Raw genomic sequence first — 25,725 nt, 5'->3', positions numbered from 1 at the left:
GGACCCTTCTGGGACCCGAATGCTTTGGCCAGGTGAGGAGGCTTCAGGAGCCCTGTTGTGCTCTCCTGTCCCTTGTGAGGCGAGGTCTTGCGAGCCGCTGGTGATTCCAGATCCCGGGCATTCGCCTCTGTTGGTGGAGCTGGGGTGGGGCGGGTGGGCAGTCGACCGAGACATCCGCCCGAATCTCCCAGTGTCTCACATCTGGGAGCTGAGGGTCCTGAACGTGGAGTGTGACTGGTGTGAGTCACCAGCTATGCGGCTTTGAACTAGCCATTTCACCTGTAGCAGCAGCCCTGTAGCGACACCTGTACACGTCCTCCGTTTCCTCACCTGCGATGGGAATAGTGCCACCAGGGGCTCACGGGGTTGTGGAACAGGGTGTCCGGCGGTGAAGGGTAGATCTGTCTATAGATGTTATCCGTGGTGATGCTACTGGCGTGGAATGGTGAAGAGCTGGCTTTTCTAAGAGGGAGTCCCTTATGCTGTGGGGCTGCCCAGCTGCCTTGCACCCCCAGCAGACGGGAGGGGGGCCCCTGGGCTGCCACCTCTGTCTCAAGTGGCAGGGCTGGGAGATGGGTGTGGGTAGCAGAACATCCAGCCCCTTTCCTTGACGTTTGCCCCCTCCCTGTGGGAAAGAGGACAGCTGAGGAAGGTCCTGTCCCAGTCACCCTGCAGTGAATGGTGACCCTCCCCACCCCTTCTTTTTTTTTTTTTTTTTTTTTGGCCTCGTGGCTTGCAGGATCTTAGTTCCCTGACCACGGATCGAACCCGGGCCCCCGGCAATGAAAGTGCAGAGTCCTAACCACTGGACTACCAGGGAATTCCCTCCCCACCCCTTCTTGCCACTTGATGTCACCCTGGCCCGCGTCCATGGGATTGGCTAAATGGCAACTACCAAAACTGGGCCGTTTTCCTTGGGCAGAGTTGCCAGCTTCCCGGGCCTTGAGGAAGCTTTGGCACAGCCTCTGGAGTCCTTGGACGTGGGCTGCCATCCCCTTGCAGGGAGGCAGCTCCTCGGAAAGCCCATCGTGGGGCGGTAGGGCGGCGAGCAGAACAGACTCTCAGTTCCTCAGCCCTGTGGCGGCCTTTCTGGAGCTGTGGCGGCCTTTCTGGAGCTGACTGTGCTGCTTTTCTCTTTCGGTCCTCTGGCCTGTCCCCGCCGCATTGGCTAGGAAGGGATGTACGGCAGGGCTGGCTCTGACAGGGGCTAAATTTCAGTTTGTGGGGGACGTGCCAGGGGTGGAAACCCCAGAGAAAAACCCTCTGTAAAAGCAAGGTGAAGCATGGCCTGCTGTCCCGGAATCAGGACCCTGTGACTTCCTTCAGTCACCCTCCTGGTAGCCCACACCCCCGGCAGCTGCGGCAGGGGGTGGTAGTGAGAGGGTTTGGAAGAGTTTGTCCTCCACCCAGCCTTGAGGATATTCAGTGTCAAGCTGGGGGGAAGACCCAGAAAGTTACACCAAAAGGCATTCACGTTTCAGTGGTGCCTGCCAGTTGCTGCTGGCTGCTGTCATTTATTGAGCACTTACTGTGTGCCAGGCCCTGCTTAAACCAGTGTTGACAGACTCAAATGCTTGACTTTGGGGGCAGCTGGGGAAAGGATAATAATATAAAGCAGGGCCTGTGGGCAAGCTATGGCCTGTGGACCAGATCGGGCCTGTGGCCAATTTTTTTATCAGTGACGGCTAAGGGCGGTTTGTACATTTTTTTAAAAAATTAATTAATTAATTAATTTTTGGCTGTGTTGGGTCTTCATTGCTGCGCCTGGGCTTGCTCTAATTGCAGCGAGCGGGGGCTACTCTTCGTTGTGGTGCACGGGCTTCTCGTTGCGGTGGCTTCTCTTGTTGCGGAGCACAGGCTCTAGGCACGTGGGCTCCAGTAGTTGTGGCGCAGGGCTCAGTAGTTGTGGCACGTGGGCTCAGTAGTTGTGGCACGTGGGCTCAGTAGTTGTGGCTTGCAGGCTGTAAGCGCAGGCTCAGTAGTTGTGGCGCACGGGCTTAGTTGCTCCATGGCATGTGGGATCTTCCCGGACCAGGGCTCGAACCCGTGTCCCCTGTGTTGGCAGGTGGATTCTTAACCACTGAGCCACAAGGGAAGTCCCGGTTTGTACATTTTTGAAGTGTTGATTAAAAAGAAAAAAACAACCCAAGGGAGAATATTCAACCAAGACCACAGAGTTCTGCAAAACCTAAGATGTTTACTTACTGGCCCATGACAGAAAAAGCTTGCAGACCCCTGCGATAAATGAATGAAACAGGCAGGAGGAGGGGGTACTTGGGAACTCAGCCCCAGCCAGGGTTGGCAGATCTGCCACAGCTTAAGAGAAACTGAAAAGCCCTTCTTTGTGTAGGTCTGTTTGTTTTGATTGTGAAGTGTCCTGATTGCTCAGGCCAGATAGAGTACACTTTCTGGACCATGTGGGTCAGTTAGCCTGATAGGTGTGGCCCTTGCTGTGTGTTACCACTGGTCCTTAGAACAGTTCTGGGAGGTTGGCACACCACTCTCATTTTATTGCTGGAAAAGCAGGGGTGAAAGGGCTTGACCGAATAACATGGCTGGCAGGCAGCAGAGCTGGCTTTGGAGTTCACGGCTGTTGGACCCTCTGCTCACTGCAGAGTGGTTCAGTGGAAAAGGGTGGTCAGGATTCAGTTTATCTGTGCATAACAGAAACCCAACGTGGCAATGGCTAAACAAGATGGCAGTTCATTTCTTGTGCTCTTGTCCTGAAGCCTTGGAGGTTGGCAGACCAGGGCTGGTGTGGAAGCTCTGCTCCAGGAAGTCCTTGGACCCAGGTCCTTCCAGCTAACCCCTCTCCCACATCCGGGGTTTGGGTCTTGTCATCATGGATCAACATGACGGCTGGAGTCCAGCTATTACACCCTGGTTTTCAGACAGCAAGATAAAGGAAGGGACAAAGGATGCCAAGAGCATTGCCAGGTGTCTGTTAGGGAAGGTTCCCAGAAGCTGGCCCTGGGTGCCTCTGCTTGCATCCCATTGGCTAGAATGCAGTCACATGGCCACCACTAGCTGCAAGGGAGCCTGGGAAATGTAGTCTTTAGTCTGAGGAGCCCTGTACTCAGTTAATTTCAGGGTTTCTCTTTCAGTGGGAGAAAGGGGAAACAGACATTGGGAGACAGTCACCTTGGCCACAGTAGGTAGGATGTGGATGTAGCCACCAGTGTTAGGAAGGATACTCCTGGATTATGGAAAGATGCTCAAGTGGGGGGTGGGGACAGCAGCCTGGTGTGGAGCAAAAGGGTCCCTTGGAGGAGCTAAAGAATGGGTAACAAGGTTGGGCCCAGGTCACTTTCCCGAGTGACAGGGCCTTTTCCTTTATGTGGTCAGGAGTGGCCTGCCATTTTTCACGGGGGCCTAACATGATAAGAATGGTATTTCTGAAGATTACTCTTGACAGCAGGTTACGCTGTAGACGGGAGCAAGGAGAGAGAAGCCTGCAGAAGCTTCCAGGCGAGAGAATGCAACAGAAATGTAACTGAATAGTTTCACCTTAGTCTGCCCCTGAAGCGTGTCAGAGGCCAGGAATCATGTTATGGAACAAAAGGTGAATTCTGCCCAGGGCAAAGGCAAAGGGCAGATGGCAGAGGCCATGACCCATGGCCAGGGGTCGTGAGTGACCTGCCTGCAGGGTTAGCTCCACTGTGTGGTTAAAAGGAGACTCCCAGTATTTTAAAAATCAGAGGATTTCACATCAAAATCTGGCTTTGTACTTCTGAAAAAGCAGAAAGGCTGGCAACCCTAGGCCTTCACACCCCGAGGCTGGGTCAGATGGCAGTTCTGCCTTCAGAAGGGGCAGGCACCCCACATGGCTAGAGTCCCTTCTGTGCTCGCCGCCACCCAGCACAGGCCTCGCACCAGGAGCCATTTGCCCTCTCACTTGCAGCGGTTTGTCTCCTCTCTTTCTTTTCTCTTCTTTTAATTTTATTTTTGGCTGCATTGGGTCTTTGTTGCTGTGCGCAGGCTTTCTCTAGTTGCGGTGAATGGGGGCTACTCTTCGTTGCAGTGCACGGGCTTCTCATTGCAGTGGCTTCTCTTGTTGTGGAGCACAGGCTCAAGGCATGCAGACTCAGTAGTTGTGGCTCACAGGCTCTAGAGCGCAGGCTCAGTAGTTGTGGTGCATGCGTTTAGTTGCTCTGTGGGATGTGGGATCTGTGCAGTGGTTTGTTTCTTAAAGTAGAGAGACATTTCTCTGAACCCAGGTTTCCATCGGGGGTGGGAAAATGTTTCTTACCGTTAGCCCACACCCTTCTTCGTCCCCCATCCCTTTCTCTAGGCGGCTGAGTTGGAGCCCCGTGGAGCTGGGGGCTGTTACCCTAGTCCAGGTTGACCTGGCTTCCAGTCCCGAGCCCCGCCCACTGCCCACCTCCGAAGCCTCTCCCCTTCCTCACCTCTCCCTGCACCTGTGTAGCCCACAGGCCCTCACTGGCAATTTGGAAGTCTAAAAGGTATGAAAACCTAACTTCTTACTCATTTGACAGCAAGCTCTAACCTGACCCAAACTGGGGCACAATTCCCCCCTGAGCTGCCACGTGGGGCTCTCTGTAATCTCTGGGTATCAAGTTTAAAATGACTGTTCCCGCTTTTGGCTGCAAGACTGTGCTCGGTTCTGGACGTTTCCTATAGTTTGCTGGGGATGATCCACGTTATCTGAACCTTGTTAGCTTTTTCCAGATCTGAAGAATTTGTAATCTGAAACACACTGGGCCGCATGTGTTTCAGGCAGGGACTAAGGGCCTTGCGCGGTAGCCCCATTGGGGTTGTTTGGGCCCATATGTGAGATCACGGGTGGAAAGTGGCCGGCGTCGTGAGTAGCACCTGGCAGCAAGCACAGGCATTAGGTGTGGGGGCCTGCGTGAGGTGGGCGTGCAGGGCCTTTTATCAGAAGGAGGAGTCTGGTGTGAACTTAGGTGGTTCTGTGCTGCCTTCTGGGAGCAGGTCATATCTAGCAGCATGGGGGAAGCAAGAGAACTCTTGGCGGCACGTGAGGCTCCTTGCCTGGGGAGCCTGAGGAGGCACCTGAGGAGGTGGTGAGTTTGCCGGGACGTCAGGACAAATACCCATCCCAGATAGGGGAAGGGGGGGTTGGAGGGCCAGAGCTGGGCCAGACTTGGCTGCTCCCATGGAGAGTGGAGGCTGGGAGGGGCTTCAGGCAGCTCAGAGCTGAGACTCTGAACCCGAAGTCCTTGGATGGCCCCTGGGAGGGGGTTGTCCCATGATCCCTTGAAATTATATGCCGCTTGCATAAGGGGAGAGGAACAAGAGTCCATGGCTGGGACCTCAGAGGAGCCTGTCCGGAGGCAATACTTCTAAAATGCCTATTAGGTCTGTGTGCTCCTGGTAAACTGTGGCTGTGACGCTGCGGTTGGTTCTCTGTGCATTTTCTGGGAGAGAGGCTCCCTTGCTTTTGATCCTCCTCAGAGGGCTCTGTGACCCGAGAAAGGCTGACAGCCACTGAGCTCAGCCGCAGATTGGGGGTGAAGTGGATGCCGCTGGCTTGTAAGGGATGGTCAGTGGGAGAAGCGGGGTGTGTGTGTGTGTGTGTGTGTGTGTGTGTGTGTCCCCCGTCCTCAGACAGGGGGAGTGACTTTGAAAGGCAGGAATGCCAAGGGCAGGTCACTGGATTTCAGGCGGGGCAGCCCCACCCGAGGGCTGCGGTGGGGGAGGGAACCCAGGCCGATGGCAGGTCTGGGGAAGGCTGGGTGGAGCGTGGGAGAGCGACCCAGGACAGCAGGGCCCACAGCAGTTCTCTGAAAATGGGGAGACCTGAACTTCCATTCTTTCAACCAGAAACGTATCCAGAGTGGACTTGCTGTCGCATTGTGGTCATTAACCATTTGTCTCACTTTAAACAGCGGAACTTGACTGAGCATCCATTGTGTGCCAGGTACTGTTTTAGGAGCTGGGGTTAAGCACGTGGGCCCACACTTGGGGGTCTTGGGGTGTGTGTGTGTGTGACAGGCATTAAGTCAGCAGTCACCCGCTAGTGGTCAGCGCCTTGGAGGAGGTGAAACGTACTGAGGCTTGAGAGTGCTGGGGAAGGGGCTGCTCAAAGTGAGGGGGAGGAAGGGGTTGGTCACAGATGGTCCCTGCTCAGAATGGGGCATTAACGCCACCAGGAGAAGCGCAGGTGAGGCAGCGCCTCACCGTCGGCGTGACTGCTCTGTGCCTCAGTTTCCTCGGCTGTAAAATGGGAATTTTGGTAGCATCTACCTTGGAGGGTTGTTATGAGTTGTGAGCTAATAGAAGTAAAGTGCTTAAAATAGTGTCTGCTACTCAGCAGGGCGGGAAGAGCTGCTGGGGAGTGAGCCTGTGGGCCCGCGTGGCCAAGGACAGCCAGGGGCCAGTGTGGCTGGAGCAGGGCGCGTAGGGGGAGGGCCGGGCCCCAGCAAGGGGCTTGGCGTTTATTCCCAGAGTGTTGGGGAGGGAAGCGACACCTGTGGTTGTGTCTGGGCTCAAGCCCAGTTCTGTCCCCTGTCCTTTCCTGGCAGGGTGATCCTGGGCGAATGACTCAGCCTCCCAGATCTCAGCTTCCTTGTCGGTGGGGAGGTTCCGCTGAGGGGCTTGGCTGGTGGCAGGTGATCACCTGTGCCCGAACTGTAGGCACGCTCCTAGTTTCGGGGAGCAGAGAAAAGGCGGAGTAAGAACTCCTCTCATTGTTGCGCGGGGGAAGTGGCCCAGGAGCCAGTCTGAAGAGAATGGGGCAGGAGGCCACCAGCCGGAGAGAGTAGAGGTGGGAAGGAGGCAAGTCCCAGGGGCAGGGGGCAGTGGCTTAGCTGGGGTCTGCTGTATCTCTGGGTCAGTCCTGCTCTCCTGGGTCCCTGTCTCTCGGCCAGGCCAAGGGACAGGCCTGCTTTGCATTCCTGGGTTGGAATGCCCGCCCTTCTCCCTTCTGGTCAGCAGCAGTCCTCTCCAGAGTCAGAAGCAGCTGGAGGTCATGATTAGCATAGGCCGTGGAGCCTTATCTGACTTGACCTTGTGACCCTGGCCAAGTGACCCTACTTCTCGCTCGTTTCTTCCTGGAGCATGGAGAGTGGTCTTGGGGTCTGGTATTAGCCCCGTACACACAGCAGGTGAATGACATGATGTTAGATATCACTGGCCTCCTAAACCTGCTGTGTGGTCTGGAAGAGGTGATCGTGAAACCCCCAGACAGGTACAGGAGGAGCTGGGAAGGGCACAAGGAGGTGGCCTTGGAGATCCTGCCAAGCCCCTCCAGGTCCCGAATGACTCACTTTGTGCGTTCACCCTCCTGTTTTCTCACTTCCGGGACTTGCTTGGGAAGCTTCAGGATTCGGGGTCCCAGGAACAGTGCAGGCCAGGGCTGTTGGCACCCTTCTTCACATCTGCCCAGAGAAACCATGGCACTTGGCCTGACACTCGTTACGCTACACAGCTCCAACCTATGGTTTAAGAACCCCGAGTCCCTGACTTCTCCCACACCCACCCCTTTTGTTCCCTGAAAACCAGTTCTGTGAAGGAAGTTGAGACCAGGCTTCACCCAGGCCTGCAGGAGTTGGATATGGAGGCTCTGTGGCCCTCATGCGTCTCCTCTGGTGGTTATTCTTTAGATCACTTACTTTAATGGTTGTTTAATCAACACACACAGACGCCTGGGCCTTAGGTGCACTTGACAGTGTGTGCACCCATGTAACCGCCACCCAAAGCCTGACCTAGAACTTGTCCCCCAGCCTCTGGGTGGGTTTTGTTTGGTCAGGTGGGTCTGTCCCCTGACGCCAGGCAGCGCATACTTGAAAACAGGTCCAGACTGGTGGGGCGGGGCGGGGGGGCCGGCGGGTGTGCTCCATCTCCTACCATCCCCCATTCCTTGCGTAGTGAGAGGAGAACCCCTTTGCTTCCCTCTTTTTGTCTGTCTCTTTCAATTGATTCATCGCCCACAGCTTCGGTAAGAGCGGGTCTGGGCTGTTTTCTTTTAAGATTGTTTGGCGGATTTGCTCCCCCGTGAATTGTGTTCCTGTGGCTGGGGTTCCTTTTGGCTGGATGTGTTACTTGTGTAATGGTTTTGTGTGTCAGGAACCTGCCTGACAACACAGGAACTGGTGAGATTCTGGTGGGGTCGGCCGCAGGGACCCTGGCAGATCACTGCTCTAATGAAAAAGGGATGCTCTTTTAATCCCCCCACAGGGGGCACGTGAGTAAATACAATCAAAGGCAGACTGGGGGGCGTCCTGCAGACCCAAGAGGGATATTCCAGGAGCTTGCCACATTCTTCCCTGAGCTGGAGGTGAAAACAAAGGCAGGCTGGGGCTCCCAGACTTCTGTTGTGTGTCCCGAAGGCCACCTCCGCAGAGCCTGGCTCTGGTCTGAGCCCTCTGTGTGACCGGAGGTTGGCGTCCCTAGTGATGGATGAGCCCTGGGTGGGGGATGCTGACGGGTCACGTGGCCTTGACTCCCTTCCACCACCACGCCACCCCCGTGCCCTGCCTATTGCCGCTTTGAGGCCCTACCGTGGCTGACGTGGGCTGAGCCCAAACATGTGGCGGGCGGGCGCCATGCCAGGCACTTTACGTTCATTGACTTGCCTCGCCGTCAGAACAGCCCCTTGGGGAGCCACCAGAGCCACAGCTCATCCCCGTTTCATAAGGGAGGAAACTGAGGCACTCAGTGGTGGGCGACAGTCGGATGCCAACCCAGCTTTGGCCCTGACGTCTCGACTCAGCCCTGCCACCCCTTGGGCGCAGGTGAGGAGTCAATGCCGTAAAGGAGAGGTAGCACCTGGCCCTTGTGGTCTCTGTCCTGTGTCGGGGCAGTGGCCCCGGTGGCTTCTTCTGGAGCCCGAAGCCAGTCTTTCCTTATTCCTGCCTCGTTGCCAATTCCGTCATGGTGTCAGGCAGCCTCTGTCCCCTCTCACCTGGGCCACATCTGGAGTCAACATCTGGTGAGGCAGCCTCGGGTGGGCGGGAAGGGGCCCTCCTACCTCAAACATCCTGTTCTCTGAGGCCGGAGGGGCTCCCGGAGCCCCAGGGGCCTGGCGGAGGCCCTTCCGTCAGCCGTGAGGCCCCAGGACATCCTGTTTCACCTTTTTCTTTGTCGATGGGCCCTCCACTGGGACTGCAAGTGGGCCTCAGCCCCCTGAGCTGGTTTCCTCCATCACTCTGCCGCCGAGGCTGCCTCTGCCCCGTCCTCCGGCCTCTTCCGGTTTGGCCTCCCTGGAGCCACCCTGGTCTGAGGGTTGAGGCCCCTCAGCTGGCCAGAGGAGGGACACGTTTGAGTTCCCCAGACACCGACTGGCTCCGCTGCCTGTGCTGGCGCAGCGTCCCCGGCAGCTGCGGGAGCCAGAGTGTGGAGCGTACCAGCCGCTCTGAGGGGGTCCTGCTGCTGCCCTTGACAGAGCTCGCCCGCCCACCTCCGTCCTCACGGAGCACTGCCAGCCCAGCTCCTGCTGGCACAGGTGGTGGCCGCCCTCAGTGATGCCTCCCAGCCCTAGGAGGCAGGCTCCATCGGGCTCAGGGGGATGGTGCCTGCCAGCCATGGTCAACCATCCAGGCCTGGCTCTGCCCGGGCCCAGGGCCCATGTCCTTCCCAGGGCCTTGAGCATGGTCCCCACAGCCCCCCAGGGCCAACTCTCCTCCCAGAGTCTGGGATGGGGTTCGGCTCTCTTTCATGAGCTGCTGAGTCCGCAGGCTGAGCCGCTCCCAGCATGTCAGTTCTCTGTGCCTTGGTTTCCCCTCTTGAAACTGAGCTAAGTGTGCCCAGGCAGGTGGGTGGGAGCATTAGCTGAGCTACTGCACTGCGTTAGGTGTTTGTCTGGTACCACATATGGCAGCAGCTTCAAAGTCATGGCCAGAGAAGAAAGGCCCGGCAGAGGAGGCCAGCAAAGGAGGCCGGCAACCCAGCGCATGGAGTGAGGGGCTGGGCTGCTGGTTTAGTTGCCTCCACCCCCCGCCCCCTGCCCCCAGTTATCCGCTAAGCCCCCGTGCTTTCATGGGCCAAGGAACAGGCGCACATCTGCTGTTCCTTTTGTAGCTCACAAAGCCCAGGGCTGCAGGCTGATTAGCATGGAGGGGGCAGACATTTGCATGTAATGGCTCCTGCCCAGTCGGAGCCCCTAGTATTCTTTGCAGAAAAGCCAAGCCCTTTCTTTGGTCCTTCTTCTCTTGGGGTTGCCCTTCCGCACACCCCACAGTGAGACTCATCTTTGGGCCCCTCCAGACCAGGCCTGCAGGACCAAAGCCTCCAACCCATAAAGGCAGATATCGCCCCCCAGCCCCCATGGACCAGCCCTTTGAGAGGAGTCCCTGCTGACACCCCCTCCCCGGCCCCTGACCCCCTGAAGCCAGAGCTGACTTAGGAGGTTTGGGTGTCTCCAGTGCGGGGCCCTCTTCTCCAGCCTGTGGTCAGCCCCACTGGAAGCGGGGGAGAGGTGACAAGGGGCGGGCCAGCAGAGTTGGGTGGCTCTTATATTGTGAAATATTTTCAAAGAATGAAGGATAATACAGCAAATACCAAGAGCAGTCACTGCCACCTTAAGAGATAAAACACCCATAGAGCAAAGGGCCTCCTATCTTGTCTCCTCCCAGGGAGGTAACCTCCTGTTCAGCCAACACCGGTGGTCAGCCTTCACAAGAGGCCACTTTGACGTGGCCTAAAGACCCAACCTGGCACCTTTGAAACCTAGAATCAAGACTTTTCCAATCACGGTATGAAGCTGGTGCCTCTCAGCCTCGGCCAGATGGCTGCTCTGGGTCTAAGTGGCCTGCACCAAGCCTGGCTGGGTGCCCAGTCAGGCTGGTCCAGTGGCCAGATGCCTGGTCTGGGCCCAGTGTGGCCTTGTGTCCAGAACTCTCTCTGGGATTCCTTCTCTCCAGTCTTTGCGTCTGGTCAGAGTGCCATGGGGATATGGGGCCCCGAGGTGGATGTTTTGTGCTCAGAACCCCTGCTATGTGCCTGTGGGTCTTGGGCTGGGCACAGGGTGTGTTGGTCCTCATGATGGTGCTGAGCGATGCATTATTATTTTATTTTTCTAGACCTGAAAGGTGGGGGGTGGAGCCCCAGGTAGCAGAGCCCAGGTTCAAAGCTGGGTCTAACGGACTCCAAAGCTGGAGTTCTGGGATCTGCACATGCAGTGTGGCCTCCCTGGCAGGGGGAGAGGGACTACCCTGGGCTTCAGGAAACCCAAGTCTCTAGTGGCCCCGGGCACCCCAGCCTGGCCCCGCCTGCTGCTTCTCCTCCATCACACCCACTAAGGGGGGGAGGGTTGGGTGCAGGCCTGTGCCAGGCAAGACAGTCACAGGCTGAGAAGCCGGTGTCCTCCATCCTTCAGCCCTAGTGGTCACTTGGGTCACAGGACCTGAGGCTGCAGCGGAGGGATCAGAGCCGTTCCCACTACCCTCCCCCCACACCAGCAGAGTCTGACCTGCTCACTTCGGAGAGGGCCCAGGCGATTTGAGTGGGCACCAGGCCTCCCCCGCTGTCACGATTGCCTTTTGTCTGCTTACCCTTCAGGAACGTGGTAGAAATTCAAACCGCTCAGGAGGGTGTAACATGAAAAGTCCATCTCTTCGTCCTGCCTGATCCTGGCCTGCCCCCCGCGCCGCCGCTTGTCTTCTGGTGCGCCCTTGCCGCGCAGTGTTTTGGGCACACACGGGCTTGTGTGCACACGTCTCCCCAGGAACCCACTGGGCTCAAGGTTCTGCAGGTTTAAACCATGGGAGAGAGGGGTGCCTCCCTTCCAGAGGCAGCCCCTGCAGTCATTTCGTGGTGTTTCTTTGTAGACAAGCCCCAGGCAGGCAGCGCGCCTGGCCCCTCCCCCTCCCCGGCCCCCCCGCTCATTTTTGCACCTGTGGTGTGTGTGTATTTTACCCCATCTGCCCCTAACAGTGCGGCTTGGTCATCTTAACATGTCAGCGTCTAGAGACGGAAATCTGTGTCTTTCCATTGGCTGTACCTTCTTTCAACTCATTCAGTGGCTCTTTAGGTTTTCTGCTGCTTTGGACAGTGCTGTATCTAGGTGTATCTTTGCAGACATTTAGAAGTAGAACTGTAGGATAAGGTCCCGCAAGGGGACTTCTGGGTCAGAAGTCTTTGACAGAGATGCCCAGATGAGGGCTGGCCCAGTGCGCCGGGGTGCTTGGGGGAGGGGTTGGGATTCACCCCGGGACAGGGCCAGGCCAGAGGAGCCCAGGGTGACCTCATGGTCCTCAAATACCCCAGGGCTGGGCAGTGTGGCAGCAGCTGCTCGGAGCGTCTGCGAGGACAGCACTGGAGCAGCCGGCTTAGGTTACAGCCAGAGAGGGAGGCCAAGCCGGGTTAGGATTCCCCGGGGTGGGATTCTCTTCCGAGACTGTAACCATGGCTGCTCCAGATTACGAAGTGCATAGGACACTTACTAGTGCCTCCCTTATCTCATGGAATCCTCACTGCAGGGAGAGTTTTATCCTCGCTTTATCCCCATTGCACAGATGGGGCCCCTGAGGTTCGGGGTGAAGGCAGGTGGTGGGGCCCTCCAAGTGGGCTGTGTCCTCTCACCCTGCAGGCTGTGCCGCGATCACCTTTGGACAGACGAGGAAACTGAGGCCCGCAGTCACATCTGGAGAGTGGCACAGTTGGCCCTGAACCCAGGTCTCCCTGGATGCCCATTCATTTTTTTTTTTTTTTTTTTTTTTTTTTTTGCGGTATGCGGGCCTCTCACTGTTGTGGCCTCTCCCGTTGCGGAGCACAGGCTCCGGACGCGCAGGCTCAGCGGCCATGGCCCACGGGCCCAGCCGCTCCGCGGCATATGGGATCCCCCCAGACCAGGGCACGAACCCGTGTCCCCTGCATCGGCAGGAGGACTCTCAACCACTGCGCCACCAGGGAGGCCCTGCCCATTCATTTTGACCACTGCTCTCTTGGCCTTCCCTGCTGTGGAAGTGGGGCAGTGGGGCCTGGTGCCTCTGGAAGAGGGGAGGCCCTTTGAGGAAGGCGAGCCCTGCATCCCCCGGGGCCTGGCTCGGCTTGGATGTCACCGCCTAGGCAGCCTGTAACCTGTATTGCACAGGGCATCGTGTGTATCAGACCCCCGAGTCCCTCCAGCCCCTCTTACCCGGCCTTCTCACTGGTGTCGCCTGCCTCCCTGTGGTGCCCGGTAGCATGGGAAGGCAGGGCCTGGCTGGCTTGTTCACTGCGGTGCCCTCGTGCCCGTGCTTGGCACCGAGCGGGCTGCAGGCCGAGCCACCCGGTGAGCCGATGGCCCCGAGCAGAGGGTGGGCCGAGGAGAGCACCCTGATTTCTCCATGCCTCGTCCTCCTCTTCACCCAACTCTCCTCTCTCCTGTGGAGTATTTTCCTGTGGAAGGTGAACAGCCTGTGTTTTATTTGGCTGTAGGAGGTGATTTAATAAGAGACCTCACATATGGACAGGCGTCCCCCCACCCCCGAGTCTGCCAAGGTAAATAGCTTTAATTATGCCTTGCTTGTGGCTGTAGTAGTTTTTCTGCCAGAAAGGCAAGGACTTGAAATGTGGCCCTTTTTTGTGTTGGTTGCTTTTCTTTTCCCCCTGAGCTGGTGGCTGCTCTCCCGTCTTGCCCTCCACCTCTCTGTTGTCCAGGAGGCAAAGAGCCGCTCTCATCTCACACGAGGATGGAAGGTTCTACGGGAGGAGAGAGCTTGACTCCAGGCATTTATCTCCATTCCACTGGGTCCCTCTGACACAGGTCTGTCCAGCCTGAAGGACTCAAGGACCCCCTGCTTGTTCCAGAGCAAAGGGGAAGGGGAAAGAGGGCAGAGGTTACCATGGGGCTGCCCGGTGCCCAGCGTCTTCCAGTAGTTAAGTGACCTTCCCCAGGCCACACACTCCCTCGGCCTGGGCAAGTGGACCCCCATTCTGGTTGCCTCCTGCATGTAGGGAAGGGGCCCAGTCTCCCTGACCCCAGGCCCTGGGGTGGGGGCCGTGCAGGTCAGCATCCCCAGGTGCTGGGCTGGGCACTGGGCCAGCCACGTGCGGAGCTCTGGATTCAATAAGGAGTCAGCCTACGATCAGGGCTCATCCAGGAAGTGCTGGAGAACCTTCCTGGTCTTCCTCCACCTGGAGGAGGTGACAGGGATGCAGGGGAAGAGAGGCAGGGTGCCAGGGAGGGTCTGCGGAGCCACGGAGGCTGGAGAGAAGGCCTTCTGCCCATGGTCTGGAGGGTGGTGAAGTCAGCGTGGCTTGACGGGGCGGTGGAGGGGCTGTGTCGAGGTCGTCCGTGTTAGCAGGGGCTCACGAGCCCCATAAGGAGTTTGGACTTGTTCCAGAAGGCTCTGGGGAACCACTGAGGGGTGCAAGCAGGGGAGAGAACACAGCAAATCAGCCGCGTTAGGTGCTGTGACTGGGACATGACTGGAGGCTCAGCACGTCTCCCGGGTCGTCTGGTCAGTGTCCCTGAGAGAGGATGCCTACCCCTCCCTGAGGCCGCCTGCTCTTTTGAGGCCCTCCTGGGTGCCGGGCCCCGCTTTGGGCCCAGGAGTGAGGGTGGGGAGCAGGGTGTTGCCTTCAGGCCTGGGACCGGGGAGCCCCCGTGCTTCAGTGTCTGCCAGATTCTGCTGCCCTGGGTCCCACGGTGCTGTCCAGGGAGCCGACAGGGAGAAACATCGGGTGGCGCTGTGCTGGGTGGGGGCAGGCAGCCTGTCCCCGAGAGCCGCCTACTTCCCAGCTTCCGTCGTCTCTTGCTGGGATGGCAGCTGCCCTCCAGCCCTGGCCCTCTTTCGGCACGGGGTCCCTCTGGGTACTGCCCGTGGCTCTGGGGGAGCCAGACTTCTGAGCCACAGGTCCACCGGGGCCTCTCTCACCTCCTCCACAGCCTTCCTACAAATCGCCCGTCTTGCCTGGGAGCCTCTGCAACCTCTCTGGGCTGCAGCCAGGAAGTCCCAGTCACCCCCATTCTCCCTGCTGGGCCCCTGCAAGGAAAAACACTGCTCCTGTGTGTGTCCCCCGCTCTCAGCACTCACACTGAGCACTTCTGATCCCCAGGTGTTGGGCGGGTGTCCCCACACACCAAGCAGTTCTCCAACACCAGCCGGCTATCTGACAATTCAACTCAATTCTGAAACTCTCCCTGGAGGTAGTGTCAGATCCCACAGGTTGAGGGCTCAGTCCTATAAGACTGTACACACCCCACTTCATTCGCCAGTCGCAAGTTCGGCTTGGGTCATCTGTGCTTCTGATCAACCTGCTATAAATCAGATCCTAGGACCTCTTCCTCAGGTTCGATTAATTGGCTCCAGCAGAATTCAGGAAAACAGTTTACTTACTGGATGACTGGTTAATACAAAAAGATGCAACTCAGGAGCAGCCAGATGGAAGAGCTGAATAGGGCGAGGTGTGTGGGAAGCAGTGCAGGGCTTCCGTGCCGTTTTCGGGGGCACCAACCTCCCAGCACCTCCACGTGCTCATCAGCCTGGAAGCTCTCCTGAACCCTGTCCTGTTGGGGTTTTTTGGAGGCTGAGGAGGGGGGACTGAAAGTTCCAACCCTCTAATTACTTGGTTGGTCCCCACATGGCTTTCTAAGTCCTATATCCTGGGGTGGTTGAAGGGGGCTTCACATGAATCATAAAAGACACCTTTTATGATCGCTCTTCTCACTTGGGAAACTCCAAGAGTTTTAGGAGCTCTGTGCCAGGAACATGGACCAAATAACATACGTATTATAGATCACGGTATTACCACCCCCCTTCCTCTCTGCTTTCCCACATGCTGTTTCCTCTCGCTGGAGCATTTGTTCCCAATCTCTTTCCCTGGCTGGTCAGGTGCCATCTCTAGCCTCCCACAGTGCCTCTGTGCCCCTGGCCTCAGTGCCCATCACCTGGGGATCCTCATCACTCTGGCTGCCCGGCTCTCCTCACCCCCTCTGGGATGGGGAGGGTGTCTCCTTTCACGCCACTACCGGCTTTGTAATAAAGTTTTATTGGCACATAGCCATGTTCCTTTACATATTGTCTGCGGTGGAGTTGAGTCACAGTAGCAGAGATTAAATGGCCTGAAAAGCCGAAAGTATCTATTTTCTGGTCCTTTACAGATAGAAGCCCAGAGAGGTGGTACACACACTGGCTAGGAGCACAGACCTGGAGCCAGTCGGCTCAGCCCCTCGCCCTGTGACCTTGAGCGAGATACCTAACCTGTCTGAGCCCCCTTTTCTCATCGGAGCCAGTGGGGGTGGTAGCAGTAGATACAGGGGTGCTGTGAGGGGGTCCGTGGATAGCGCAGGAACAGAGCCTGGCACCTGGGAAGTTACTACTCACAGTCTGACCTCCCAGCCCCATCGTGGTCTCAGCAGTGTGTGAGTGGGTGGGTGCTGGGCCACGCTGCCTGTGGAAGCTCAGTGTTTGTGACTTGGCTATTCAGGGGCCTTGCTCCCCAGGGAGCAAGACAGGTGGGGTGGTTTTCCTAGCTCCCCCCGCTGTACCCCGAGCGCTGCATTGCCTGTGGATTTGTCCCTGGCGATTCCGGCCCCTCGTCCCCTGGCCCCAGAGCCTGGGCGGGACAGACTTTGCAGTGTGGTGGCTGGGAGGCCAGCCCGGGGTGGCAGGCCGGGTCCAGGAGCAGGGTGGACACGTTTGTGATGGCTGCGGCATGACTAATACTCCTTGGGCTGACTTCGTTTCCCGTTCAGAGCCCGTCTTGGGTGAGCCTCTGCGGAGCCTGTTCACCGCTCAGCCCTCCCGTCCCATCACTGCAGGGAAGAGGGACACCGGCTCTGCCCGACCTGGCTGCGGGGGGGACCCAGCACAGCCTCCTGGCCTGCAGCCCCCTTTGTGGTCGCCCCCAGTTAGAGCGACACGGCAGTCTGCCAGCCCCTCTCCCGCTTCCTGTCCCCACCTCTCCGGGCTGCGTACATGCAACAGCCTCCGAATGTGCCAGCTGGTGTGACCAGGGTGGCGCTTTCTGGCTTCGTTTCTGGAGGCAGGGCACAGCGACCACAGCCTCTTGCACCGCTTGCCCACTGCTGGGTCCAGGGCCTGTGGGCTCCGGTCCCCTTTCCTGGGGGGAGAAGCCCTCTCCCAGGAACCCCTCCCCCGGGGCCCAGGAGGCAGGCTGCACCACCTGGCTGGGATAGGCCCAGCGCCACCACCTCTGCCCACTGTCCTGGGGGCCCCCTCCCAGTGAGGCGGGGGGAGGGGAACGGCGATCGACCAAAGGTGCGGAGCCCTGCCCGCTGGGGACGGGGGCGCTGAGCGTGGCCACGGGAAGGGGCTGGGGAGGGGAGGCCCGTGACTGCCAGTCCGAGAGCTTGGACTTCTCCTGAGACTTTAAAAGAGGTAGGAGCCTGGTCCGGCTTTTTAAACATTTTTTTTGGTTTGTCATATATTTACCTAGCATCTCCTGTGTGCCAGGGACTGGCCTGTGGGTGTATGGCTGTGACTTATACAAAATGCTGGCACCATGGGCTTTGGTGGTCCCACCTGTGATGGGACAGCTCAGGTTGCCCTTAGCCCTGGCTTCCCTGGCCTGAGCCTCTGGATGCGGCCAAGCTTCCCTTAGCCACAGGTCCTTGTGGTCGCCTGCCTGGCGCCAGGTTGCAGGGGCTGCCTAGGGCAGCCGGTCGGGTTGCCAGGCTGCTTTGTAAACAGGCCCTCCCTGGTCTGCTCGCTGCCACACAGGCGTAGCTGACAGATCGGCTTTATTTTCTGCCCCAGGAGTGGGCATGGGTACCACGTCAAGGTTTCGGGTCCCTTCCTGAGACCCATTTATAGCTGGACTTGGGAGCACCTTGTGGGTGCGGCGTGCCTGTGAGCCTGGGGCTGGCCTCCCAATCCGCTCTTCCCTCCTGCCCGCTGTCAGGAGGCTGCCTGTGCCCTGCTCACCCCTCCCTCCAGGAGGTGGCACCTGGCTCCAGAGGTGGGAGGTCATCTGGCAGAAACCCAGGCTGTGGCCCCAGGAGCCTCCTCCAGGCGGTGGCCCAGGCTTAGGGCTCAGACTAAACAAGGGGAGAGCAAGGGGCCCAGTGGACACCCATAGGCCTTTCATATCCAGATTCACCCATTGGGAACATTTTTCTTTGTCTATTGAGATAAAATTCACATGGCATAAAACAATTGAGTGGTATTTAGTGCACTCACAGTATCAGGTAACCATCACCTCTATTTCCAAAATATTTTCATCATCCAAAGAGAAAACCTTGTTTCCATTAAGCAGTCATTCCCCATTCTCCCACCCTCAGCCCCTGGCAACCACGAATTTTGCTTTCAGTCTCTATGAATTTACTGGTTCTGGATGTTCCATATATATGGGATCATATACCTGTGAGCTTTTATGTCTGGCTTCTGTCACTCAGCATGATGTTTCTGAGGCTCATCTGTGGGTTGGGACTTTATTTCTTTTTATGGCTGAGTGATATTCCATTGTATGGATGGACCACATTTTTTTTATCCAGTCATCAGTTGATGGACATCTGAGTTGTTTCTACTTTTTGGCTGTTTTGAATAGTAACACTTTGAATATTTGCATCAAGTATTCATTTGAATACCAGCTTTCAATTCTTTGGGGTGTATACCTACGAGTGGGATCGCTGAGTCAGATGGTAATTCTGTGCGGCTGTACCATTTTAAGTTCCCACCAGCAGGGTCTGAGGGATTCAATTTCTTGCCAACACGTGTTATCTCCCCCTTTTTTGTTTAAAATTACAGCCGTCCTGCTGGGTGTGCAGTGGTATTTAATTGTGGTTTTGAGTTGCGGGTCCCTAATGACTAATGATGACGTGCACCTTTTCACATGCTGGTCATTTGTATACCTTTGGAGAAACATCTCTTCAAGTCCTTTGCCCGTTTTTGAATTGGGTTATATTTTTGTTGTTAAGAGTTCTTTTTTTTTTTTTGCGGTACGCGGGCCTCTCACTGATGTGGCCTCTCCTGTTGCGGAGCACAGGCTCCGGACGCGCAGGCCCAGCGGCCATGGCTCACGGGCCCAGCCACTCCGTGGCATGTGGGATTCTCCCTGACCGGGGCACGAACCCGTGTCCCCTGCATTGGCAGGCGGACTCCCAACCACTGTGCCACCAGGGAAGCCCAAGAGTTCTTTATATATTCTGGACAATAGATCCTTATCAGATATATGATTTGTAAATATCTTCTTCCATTCTGTAAGTTGTCGTCTCGCTTTTTTGATACTGTCCTTTGATGCAAAAAGTTTATTTAAAAAAAACTTTTTTTTTTTTTGGCCGTGCCGCATGGCTCTCAGGATCTTAGTTCCCCAACCAGGGAGCGAACCTGGGCCCCTGGCAGTGAAAGCACCGAGTCCTAACCACTGGACCGCCAGGGAATTCCCCAAAAAGTTTATAATTTTGATGAAGTCCAGTTTATGTAGTTTTTCTTTTGATACTCTTGCTTTTGGTGTCATATCTAGGAATCCATTGCCAAATCCAAGGTCTCAGAGATTTACCCCTCTGTTTTCTCCTAGGAGTTTTATAGTTTTCACTCTTACGTTTAGGTCATTGATTAATTTGCGTCAGGTTTTTTTTTTTTTTTTTTTTTTTTTTGCGGTACGTGGGCCTCTCACTGTTGTGGCCTCTCCCGTTGCGGACCACAGGCTCCGCACGCGCAGGCTCAGCGGCCATGGCTCACGGGCCCAGCCGCTCCGCGGCATGTGGGATCCTCCCAGACCGGGGCACGAACCCGTGTCCCCTGCATCGGCAGGCGGACTCTCAACCACTGCGCCACCAGGGAAGCCCCGTGTCAGGTTTTATATATGGTGTGAGGGTAGGAGTCCAGCTTCATTCTCTTGTACAGGGAGACCCAGTTGTCCCAGCACCATTTGTTGAAGAGACTATTTTCTGCCCCTTGAATGTTCTCGGGACCCTTGTTAAAAATCAGTGGGCTATATGGGACTTACCTGGTGGTCCAGTGGTTAAGAATCTGTGCTTCCAAGGCAGGGGGCATGGGTTCGATCCCTGGTCAGGGAACGAAGATCCCACATGCTGTGAGGCATGGCCAAAAAATAAAAAACAAACAAACAAAAAAATCAATTGACTATAAACATAGGGTTTATTCTGGACTCTAATTCTATTGATGTGTATGTCTCTCCATTTGCCAAAACTATTCTGTTTTGATTACCATACCTTCGTAGTGCGTTTTGAAATCGGGGAGTGTGAGTCTTCCAGCTTTGTTTTTTTTTTTTTCAAGGTTGTTTTGGCTATTATGAGGGCGATTGGGAACACTTTGCACATTTGTACTCATGCTTCTCTCTATAAATACATTTTGTCGTTGTTGTTGATTTGGTGAACCACTTGAAAGCAAGTTGCAGACATCACAGGAATTCACTTTCCTTCCATGTGCATCTTACAATAATAAGAACATTCTTCTGCAGAATAATGCTCCTGTCACATCTAGATCATTTGAAGTTATGGCTCTTGCAGTCCACACATCTCCCCACTTGTCCTTTGTAGCTGTTGAACGGTGTTCATTAGGCGGCAGTCCTGGACCACGCCTGGCATTTGATGGTCACGTCTCTTTAGCCTCCTTCACTCTGGAATACTTCCCAGCAATTTTTGCCTTTCCTGACTTTGGCCGTTTTGAGGCAACCAGGGAGGTTGTCTTGCAGACTGCCCTGCGACCTGGCACTGTCTGTTGTCCCCTCGTGATGGGACCAGGGTGTCTGTCCCGCTGCCCCACATCCGGGCTACAGCATCGGGTCGGTTTGTCTCCTGGTGTTGCCGTGTCTCACGGTTCGGCTGAGGTGGGGTGCCCCATGCTTGCTGAGTGAATGACTAGTAACAGTAGTAGTGGCGGGCGCGGGGATGCAGCGCTTCCTGTATGCGTGTGTTGGGCCCGACCCCTGCCCCACCGTTAGTCCCGCTTGACAGATGAGAAAACTGAGGACTCAGACCTGCCCTGGTGACACACTAAGTGGAGTAGGTGGGGCGTGAACACAGGCCGTCTGGGTCCTGTGGCCACACTCACAATACATGCAAGAAGGAAGGGGCTCAGCGGGAGGAAGCAGAGGCGCCACTGGCATTTCTTTCTTGACCCCCGCCCACCCCTGCTCAGCTCTGAAGGCTGACGACGCCCGCGTGTGACACGGAGGGGCTGCTGGCTGAAGGCCCGACTCCCTCAGCTGGGCCTGAGCTGCCCGCTGGGTTCCCGTGACCCTCTGACCCTGCCAGACTTGCCCTTCTCTCCCCTGTGTCTTCCCACCTCAGTGCCCAGGAGCGACATGGGGTCTGGCACCAGCAGGTGCTCCGTGAGGGAACGTCCTGGCACAGGTGGCCCCCTGGGCCCCCCAGTGCCCGGCAACTCCCCATCCCCCCACCTCAGCCCTGGTTGCCCTGTGGACAACTGTCCTCTCCTGCTGGACAGACTGCATCCTGTATCCCCACTGGGGATGCTGATCAGCCACCGCCTCGTCCTCAGCGTAGGCTGGGCAGGCAGAGCACATGGCAGCGCTTGTGGGGCAGGTGTTGTGGCACCCTGGAAGAATCTGGGGTGCCATGGGTGGGGGGAAGGTGGCCCCGGGACCTGGCGGCTCACGCCCGCCTCCCTCCTCTCGCAGATGAAGACGTCTGTGTGTTCAAGTGCTCGGTGTCCCGGGAGACGGAGTGCAGCCGTGTGGGCAAGCAGTCCTTCATCATCACCCTGGGCTGCAACAGCGTCCTCATCCAGTTCGCCACGCCCAGCGGTACGTCTCCCTTCTGTCCCAGCAGCACACGGAGCGCCCAGAGCCAGGGGGCTTAGGCTCTCAGCCGTGGCGGGCGGGGGGCCTAGAGCCCGGGTAAATCATAGCCCATTCATCTGACCCAGCGAATGCCCCACCAACATCAGAAATATTCCCAAATAGAAATATGTCCACGGTAAGAGTACGTGCTCACTGCCTGGACACTCTGCCCCGGACCTCGCCGGCTCCTTTGGGTCCTTCTGGGCTCTGCTTATATGTCCCCTCCTCTGAGAGGCCTGTCCTGACCTGCCCACACCCCAGGCCTCTTGGAGGAGCCGGTCAGATGGGGGTCAGGGGCCCAGCCCTCCCGCAGCAGTGGATGGGGGTGAGACAAGGTCCTGAGGTTGGCAGAGGCTTTGTTCCGAGTGCAGAGGACTCTGGAGGGTTCTAAGTAGACCCATCTGGGGGACACACGAGCAGGGACGGTGGAGCCCCAGGCGAGTGCTGCTGGTGGCTCTGGGTGGGGGTCAGCAGTGGAGGTGGTGAGCCGCCCTGGGCTGGAGACCCCTCGAAGGGTCCAGCAACCGGGCTTGGTCCCTGCAGAGCCAAAGTCAGTGGGCCTGGTGGTTGGCACAGGGGCTGGGGCAGGAGAGCCCAGGATGGAGAGACTGCCTGCCCACGGCTGCCCCCAGCTTCCCCAGAGCCCTCTTACTTGCCTCAGTGCCCCCGATGGAGAGAGGAGGCTACCCCAACCCAGACCCTCAGGACTACCCGCCCTCAAGTGGCCTGGCTTCAGAGCTGAGAGAAGGCCGGGCTGGGAGAAAGCAGCCAGGTGGCTGACCACCTCCCGCCAGAAGCTCCACATTCCGTTTTCTTCTTTATCCAAAATCAATCCCAATTCAATGTTTAAAAAAATAAGTTACAGAAACACCACCAGGGTTATCATTAAGAGTTGATGTTTTAGATCCGCCTAGTCTTTTTCTGCTTCATGGATAGTTATATTCTGATTTTTTTCCTTTCAGTCCTATCAGTTTCTTAAATTGTGGTCAAGTACACATAGCAACAATTCTGCCATGTTAATAACCCTTTTTGAGTGTACATTTCAGTAGTATTAAGTATATTCATTGTGCAACCATTGTGCACATTGTGCAACCATCACCACCATCCAGCTCCAGAACTGTTTTATCTTCCCAAACTGTATATTTTTAAGATATTGTCTTTTAGGTAGGTTTTTTTTTTTAAATTTATTTTTGGCTGCATTGGGTCTTCATTGCTTCACGTGGGCTTTCTCTAGTTGTGGTGACCGGGGGCTGCTCTTTGTTGAGGTGCGCGGGCTTCTCAATGCGGTGGTTTCTCTTGTTGCAGAGCACGGGCTCTAGGTGTGAGGGCTCAGTAGTTGTGGCGTGCAGGCTCAGTAGTTGTGGCGCATGGGCTTAGTCGCTCCACGGCACGTGGGATCTCCTGGATCAGGGATCGAACCTGTGTCCCCTGCGTTGCAGGTGGATTCTTAACTACTGCGCCACCAGGGAAGTCCTGTCTTTTAGTTAATTGTGTTAAAATACGCCTAACATAAAATTTACCATCAACCATTTTCAAGTGTCCAGGTTCCAGAGGTATTAAAGCACATTCATGTTGTTGTGCAACCATCTCCACCATCACCCATTTTCATCTTCCTAAACTGAAACTCTGTTCCCATTAAACACTAACTCCCCCTCCCCCACCCCCACCCCTCCAGCCCCTGGCCCCCACCGTCCTATCTGTCTTCATGATTTTGTTTTGCTTCTTTTTCTTGACGCAATTTAGTGGTCTGTGTTAATAAACATAGTTCATTTGCCACGTAACATCTGGTCCTGCAGACCCCTGGTGACTGGTTCTGTCATGTGCTTCTCAGCGTCCACTGGGGTCCATCCAGTCCCCTCTGACCGGACACTGGGGTGGTGTCCCTGTGTCCACTTGCCACCCACAGACACTGCCGTGAGCTGTGGGTGGACCCATGGGTATCTGCTGGGGTGAGTCCCAGAGACTTGATGCCCAGGTCATCCTTTGAAGGCTTTGGCCAAGCTGCCCTTTGGCGAAGCAGCGCCAACCGCGTGGAGCACGCTTGTCCCTGACACCTGCCTTCTCCCGTGCCAGTCACCAAGAGACAGGCTTGGCTGCCCTTCTTCTTAAGCTTCAACATTTGTGTGTATGTGTGTGTGTGGGGGGGGTTTTCAGATCACTCGTGCTCAAGGTAGAAAAGTCGGGGTGCACGCCTAGACAGAGCCCGCCACCCCTGAGCCGGCCACACGTGACCTGGCTTCCCCCTTCCAGATTTCTGTTCCTTCTATAACATCCTGAAAACCTGCCGGGGCCACACCCTGGAGCGGTCGGTGTTCAGTGAGCGCACGGAGGAGTCCTCTGCTGTGCAGTATTTCCAGGTGGGTACATACTGCCTGGGCCAGGCTGCTGCCCCCGGTGGCCCCCAGAGGCTGTGCGGCACAGGGCAGGCCCACCCGGGTTCATGTCCTGGCTCTGCCCCTTACTCGCTGAGTAACCTTGGGCAGGTTTCGTCCGCTTGCTGGGCCTCAGTTTCCTCATCTGTGAAACAGAGATGCCAGTGCCTGCCTACAAGGGTTGCTGGAAAGATTTGAGTGCAGGTGAAGCTCAGGTCCACAGGCATTTTGAGTAATGATAGCATAGTTACAGTGTCCTGAACACGTAGGGCATGCCAGCCACTGGCCCCAGCGCTTTGACACGTGCAGAAGCACTTGAACCCTCCCAACAACTCTAGGAGGTAAGTACTATTGTTGTCCCCATTTTACAGATGAGAAAACTGAGGCTCAGAGAGGTTAAGTGACTTGCTCCAAGTCACACAGCTATTATGCAACAGAGCCAAGATGGGAAGCCAGGTCTGCCTGATGCCAAAGCCTGTGCCCCTGCCCAGGTGCCACGCTGCCTCCCGATCGCCTGTTGTCTTACAAAGAGACCCCACAGCACCTCACCTGCCTGGCGCTCTGAGTTCTAGGGTTCTGTTTGATCCACTCCTCCACTTCTTTGGGGCCCCTAAGATGGGGCAGGTGGCCCTTGATCCCAGAACCCTGCGTGTGGCATATCCTGAGTTCTCCTGGGTGGCTTCCAGGACCAGGTATCAACCAACTGTGTCCTTTGGCCACGGTGACGGTGGTGGTGTCCTCCCTGGGGGCTGCCTCTAGCTTCCAGCTCCCTCTGCTGGAGCAGGTAGCCGGGGAGTCCAGGCCAGCAGAGGGGGTGTGGCCTCCCCAGGGAGATCTCTGCCCGAAGTGGACCTCCTCTGTCACAGGGTCGGCCAGGGCCTCGGCCATCTGTCTGCTGCGTGCCCTGTGCCATTGGCATGTCTCTGTTCCAGTTTTATGGCTACCTGTCCCAGCAGCAGAACATGATGCAGGACTACGTGCGGACAGGCACCTACCAGCGCGCGATCCTGCAGAACCACACGGACTTCAAGGACAAGGTGAGCAGGGCCGGCTGCATCCACCCTGCTGCCTTCCTCCCTCTCCCTCAGGCTCCGTGCCCGCCTCACTGGTTCAGTAGCCTCTTATTATTTTTTTCCCTTTGTTCATTGATTTTATCTTTAATTTTTTCAGATTGCAAAAGCAAAATCTACTTTTTGTAGAAGCCCAGTGTGTATCAGATGGGCATGAAAGGCCTCTGTCATTTCCCTCCAGAATGACCACTGCCAACAGTAAAGCTCTCTTCTTCCAAAATTTTCCCCATGCGTATACCAGCATATATATTTTAGGGTTATAATCTTTTTAAAATACAGATATACAAAATAGGACTGTATTCTACATTCGCTTCCTGCAAAATACTTTTCCCCCACTTAATGTTGTGTCTTGGCATGTACTGTTAAGTTACGTGGATGTAGTGTAATCTAAGTCACTTCCCTAGGTCCTTTTAAAATCTTTTTACTGTTACCAAGTAGTGAGCAGTTGACCCTTGAACAGCATGGGTTTGAACTGCACTGGTCCACTTATATGCAGACTGTTTTCAATAGATATGAGCAACTGTGTTACACGATCCACACTTGGTTGAATCTACGGCTGCAGACCCGTAGATATGGCGGGCCAACTGTATGGTTATACTCGGATTTTCTACTGGGTGGTGGGGTTGGCGTCGTCCCTGACTCCCGCA

The 25,725-nt window shown here is 56.3% G+C and overlaps 1 protein-coding gene across 4 annotated transcripts in view; it reads left to right on the top strand.

The window, feature by feature from the left end:
- The window catches only part of CARM1 (coactivator associated arginine methyltransferase 1), a 41,465-nt gene that overhangs the window by 3,351 nt on the left and 12,389 nt on the right, over nucleotides 1-25,725 (top strand). For 2 of the 4 annotated variants that reach the window (XM_081232173.1, XM_081232172.1), the window contains exons 2-4: nucleotides 21,475-21,600; nucleotides 23,887-23,993; nucleotides 24,941-25,045. In XM_081232173.1, the coding sequence (XP_081088299.1) occupies nucleotides 21,475-21,600; nucleotides 23,887-23,993; nucleotides 24,941-25,045 (338 nt within the window). The remainder of the gene's footprint in view (nucleotides 1-21,474; nucleotides 21,601-23,886; nucleotides 23,994-24,940; nucleotides 25,046-25,725) is intronic. The other 2 variants (XM_081232174.1, XM_081232175.1) reach the window with 2 other exon arrangements.

This window comes from Mesoplodon bidens, assembly GCF_964165515.1.
Source record: "Mesoplodon bidens genome assembly, chromosome: 4".
In the NCBI taxonomy this organism is placed as follows: Eukaryota; Metazoa; Chordata; class Mammalia; order Artiodactyla; family Ziphiidae; genus Mesoplodon; species Mesoplodon bidens.
The sequence above is the reverse complement of the archived record's forward strand: the minus strand, read 5'-3'. Positions and strand labels throughout refer to the sequence as shown.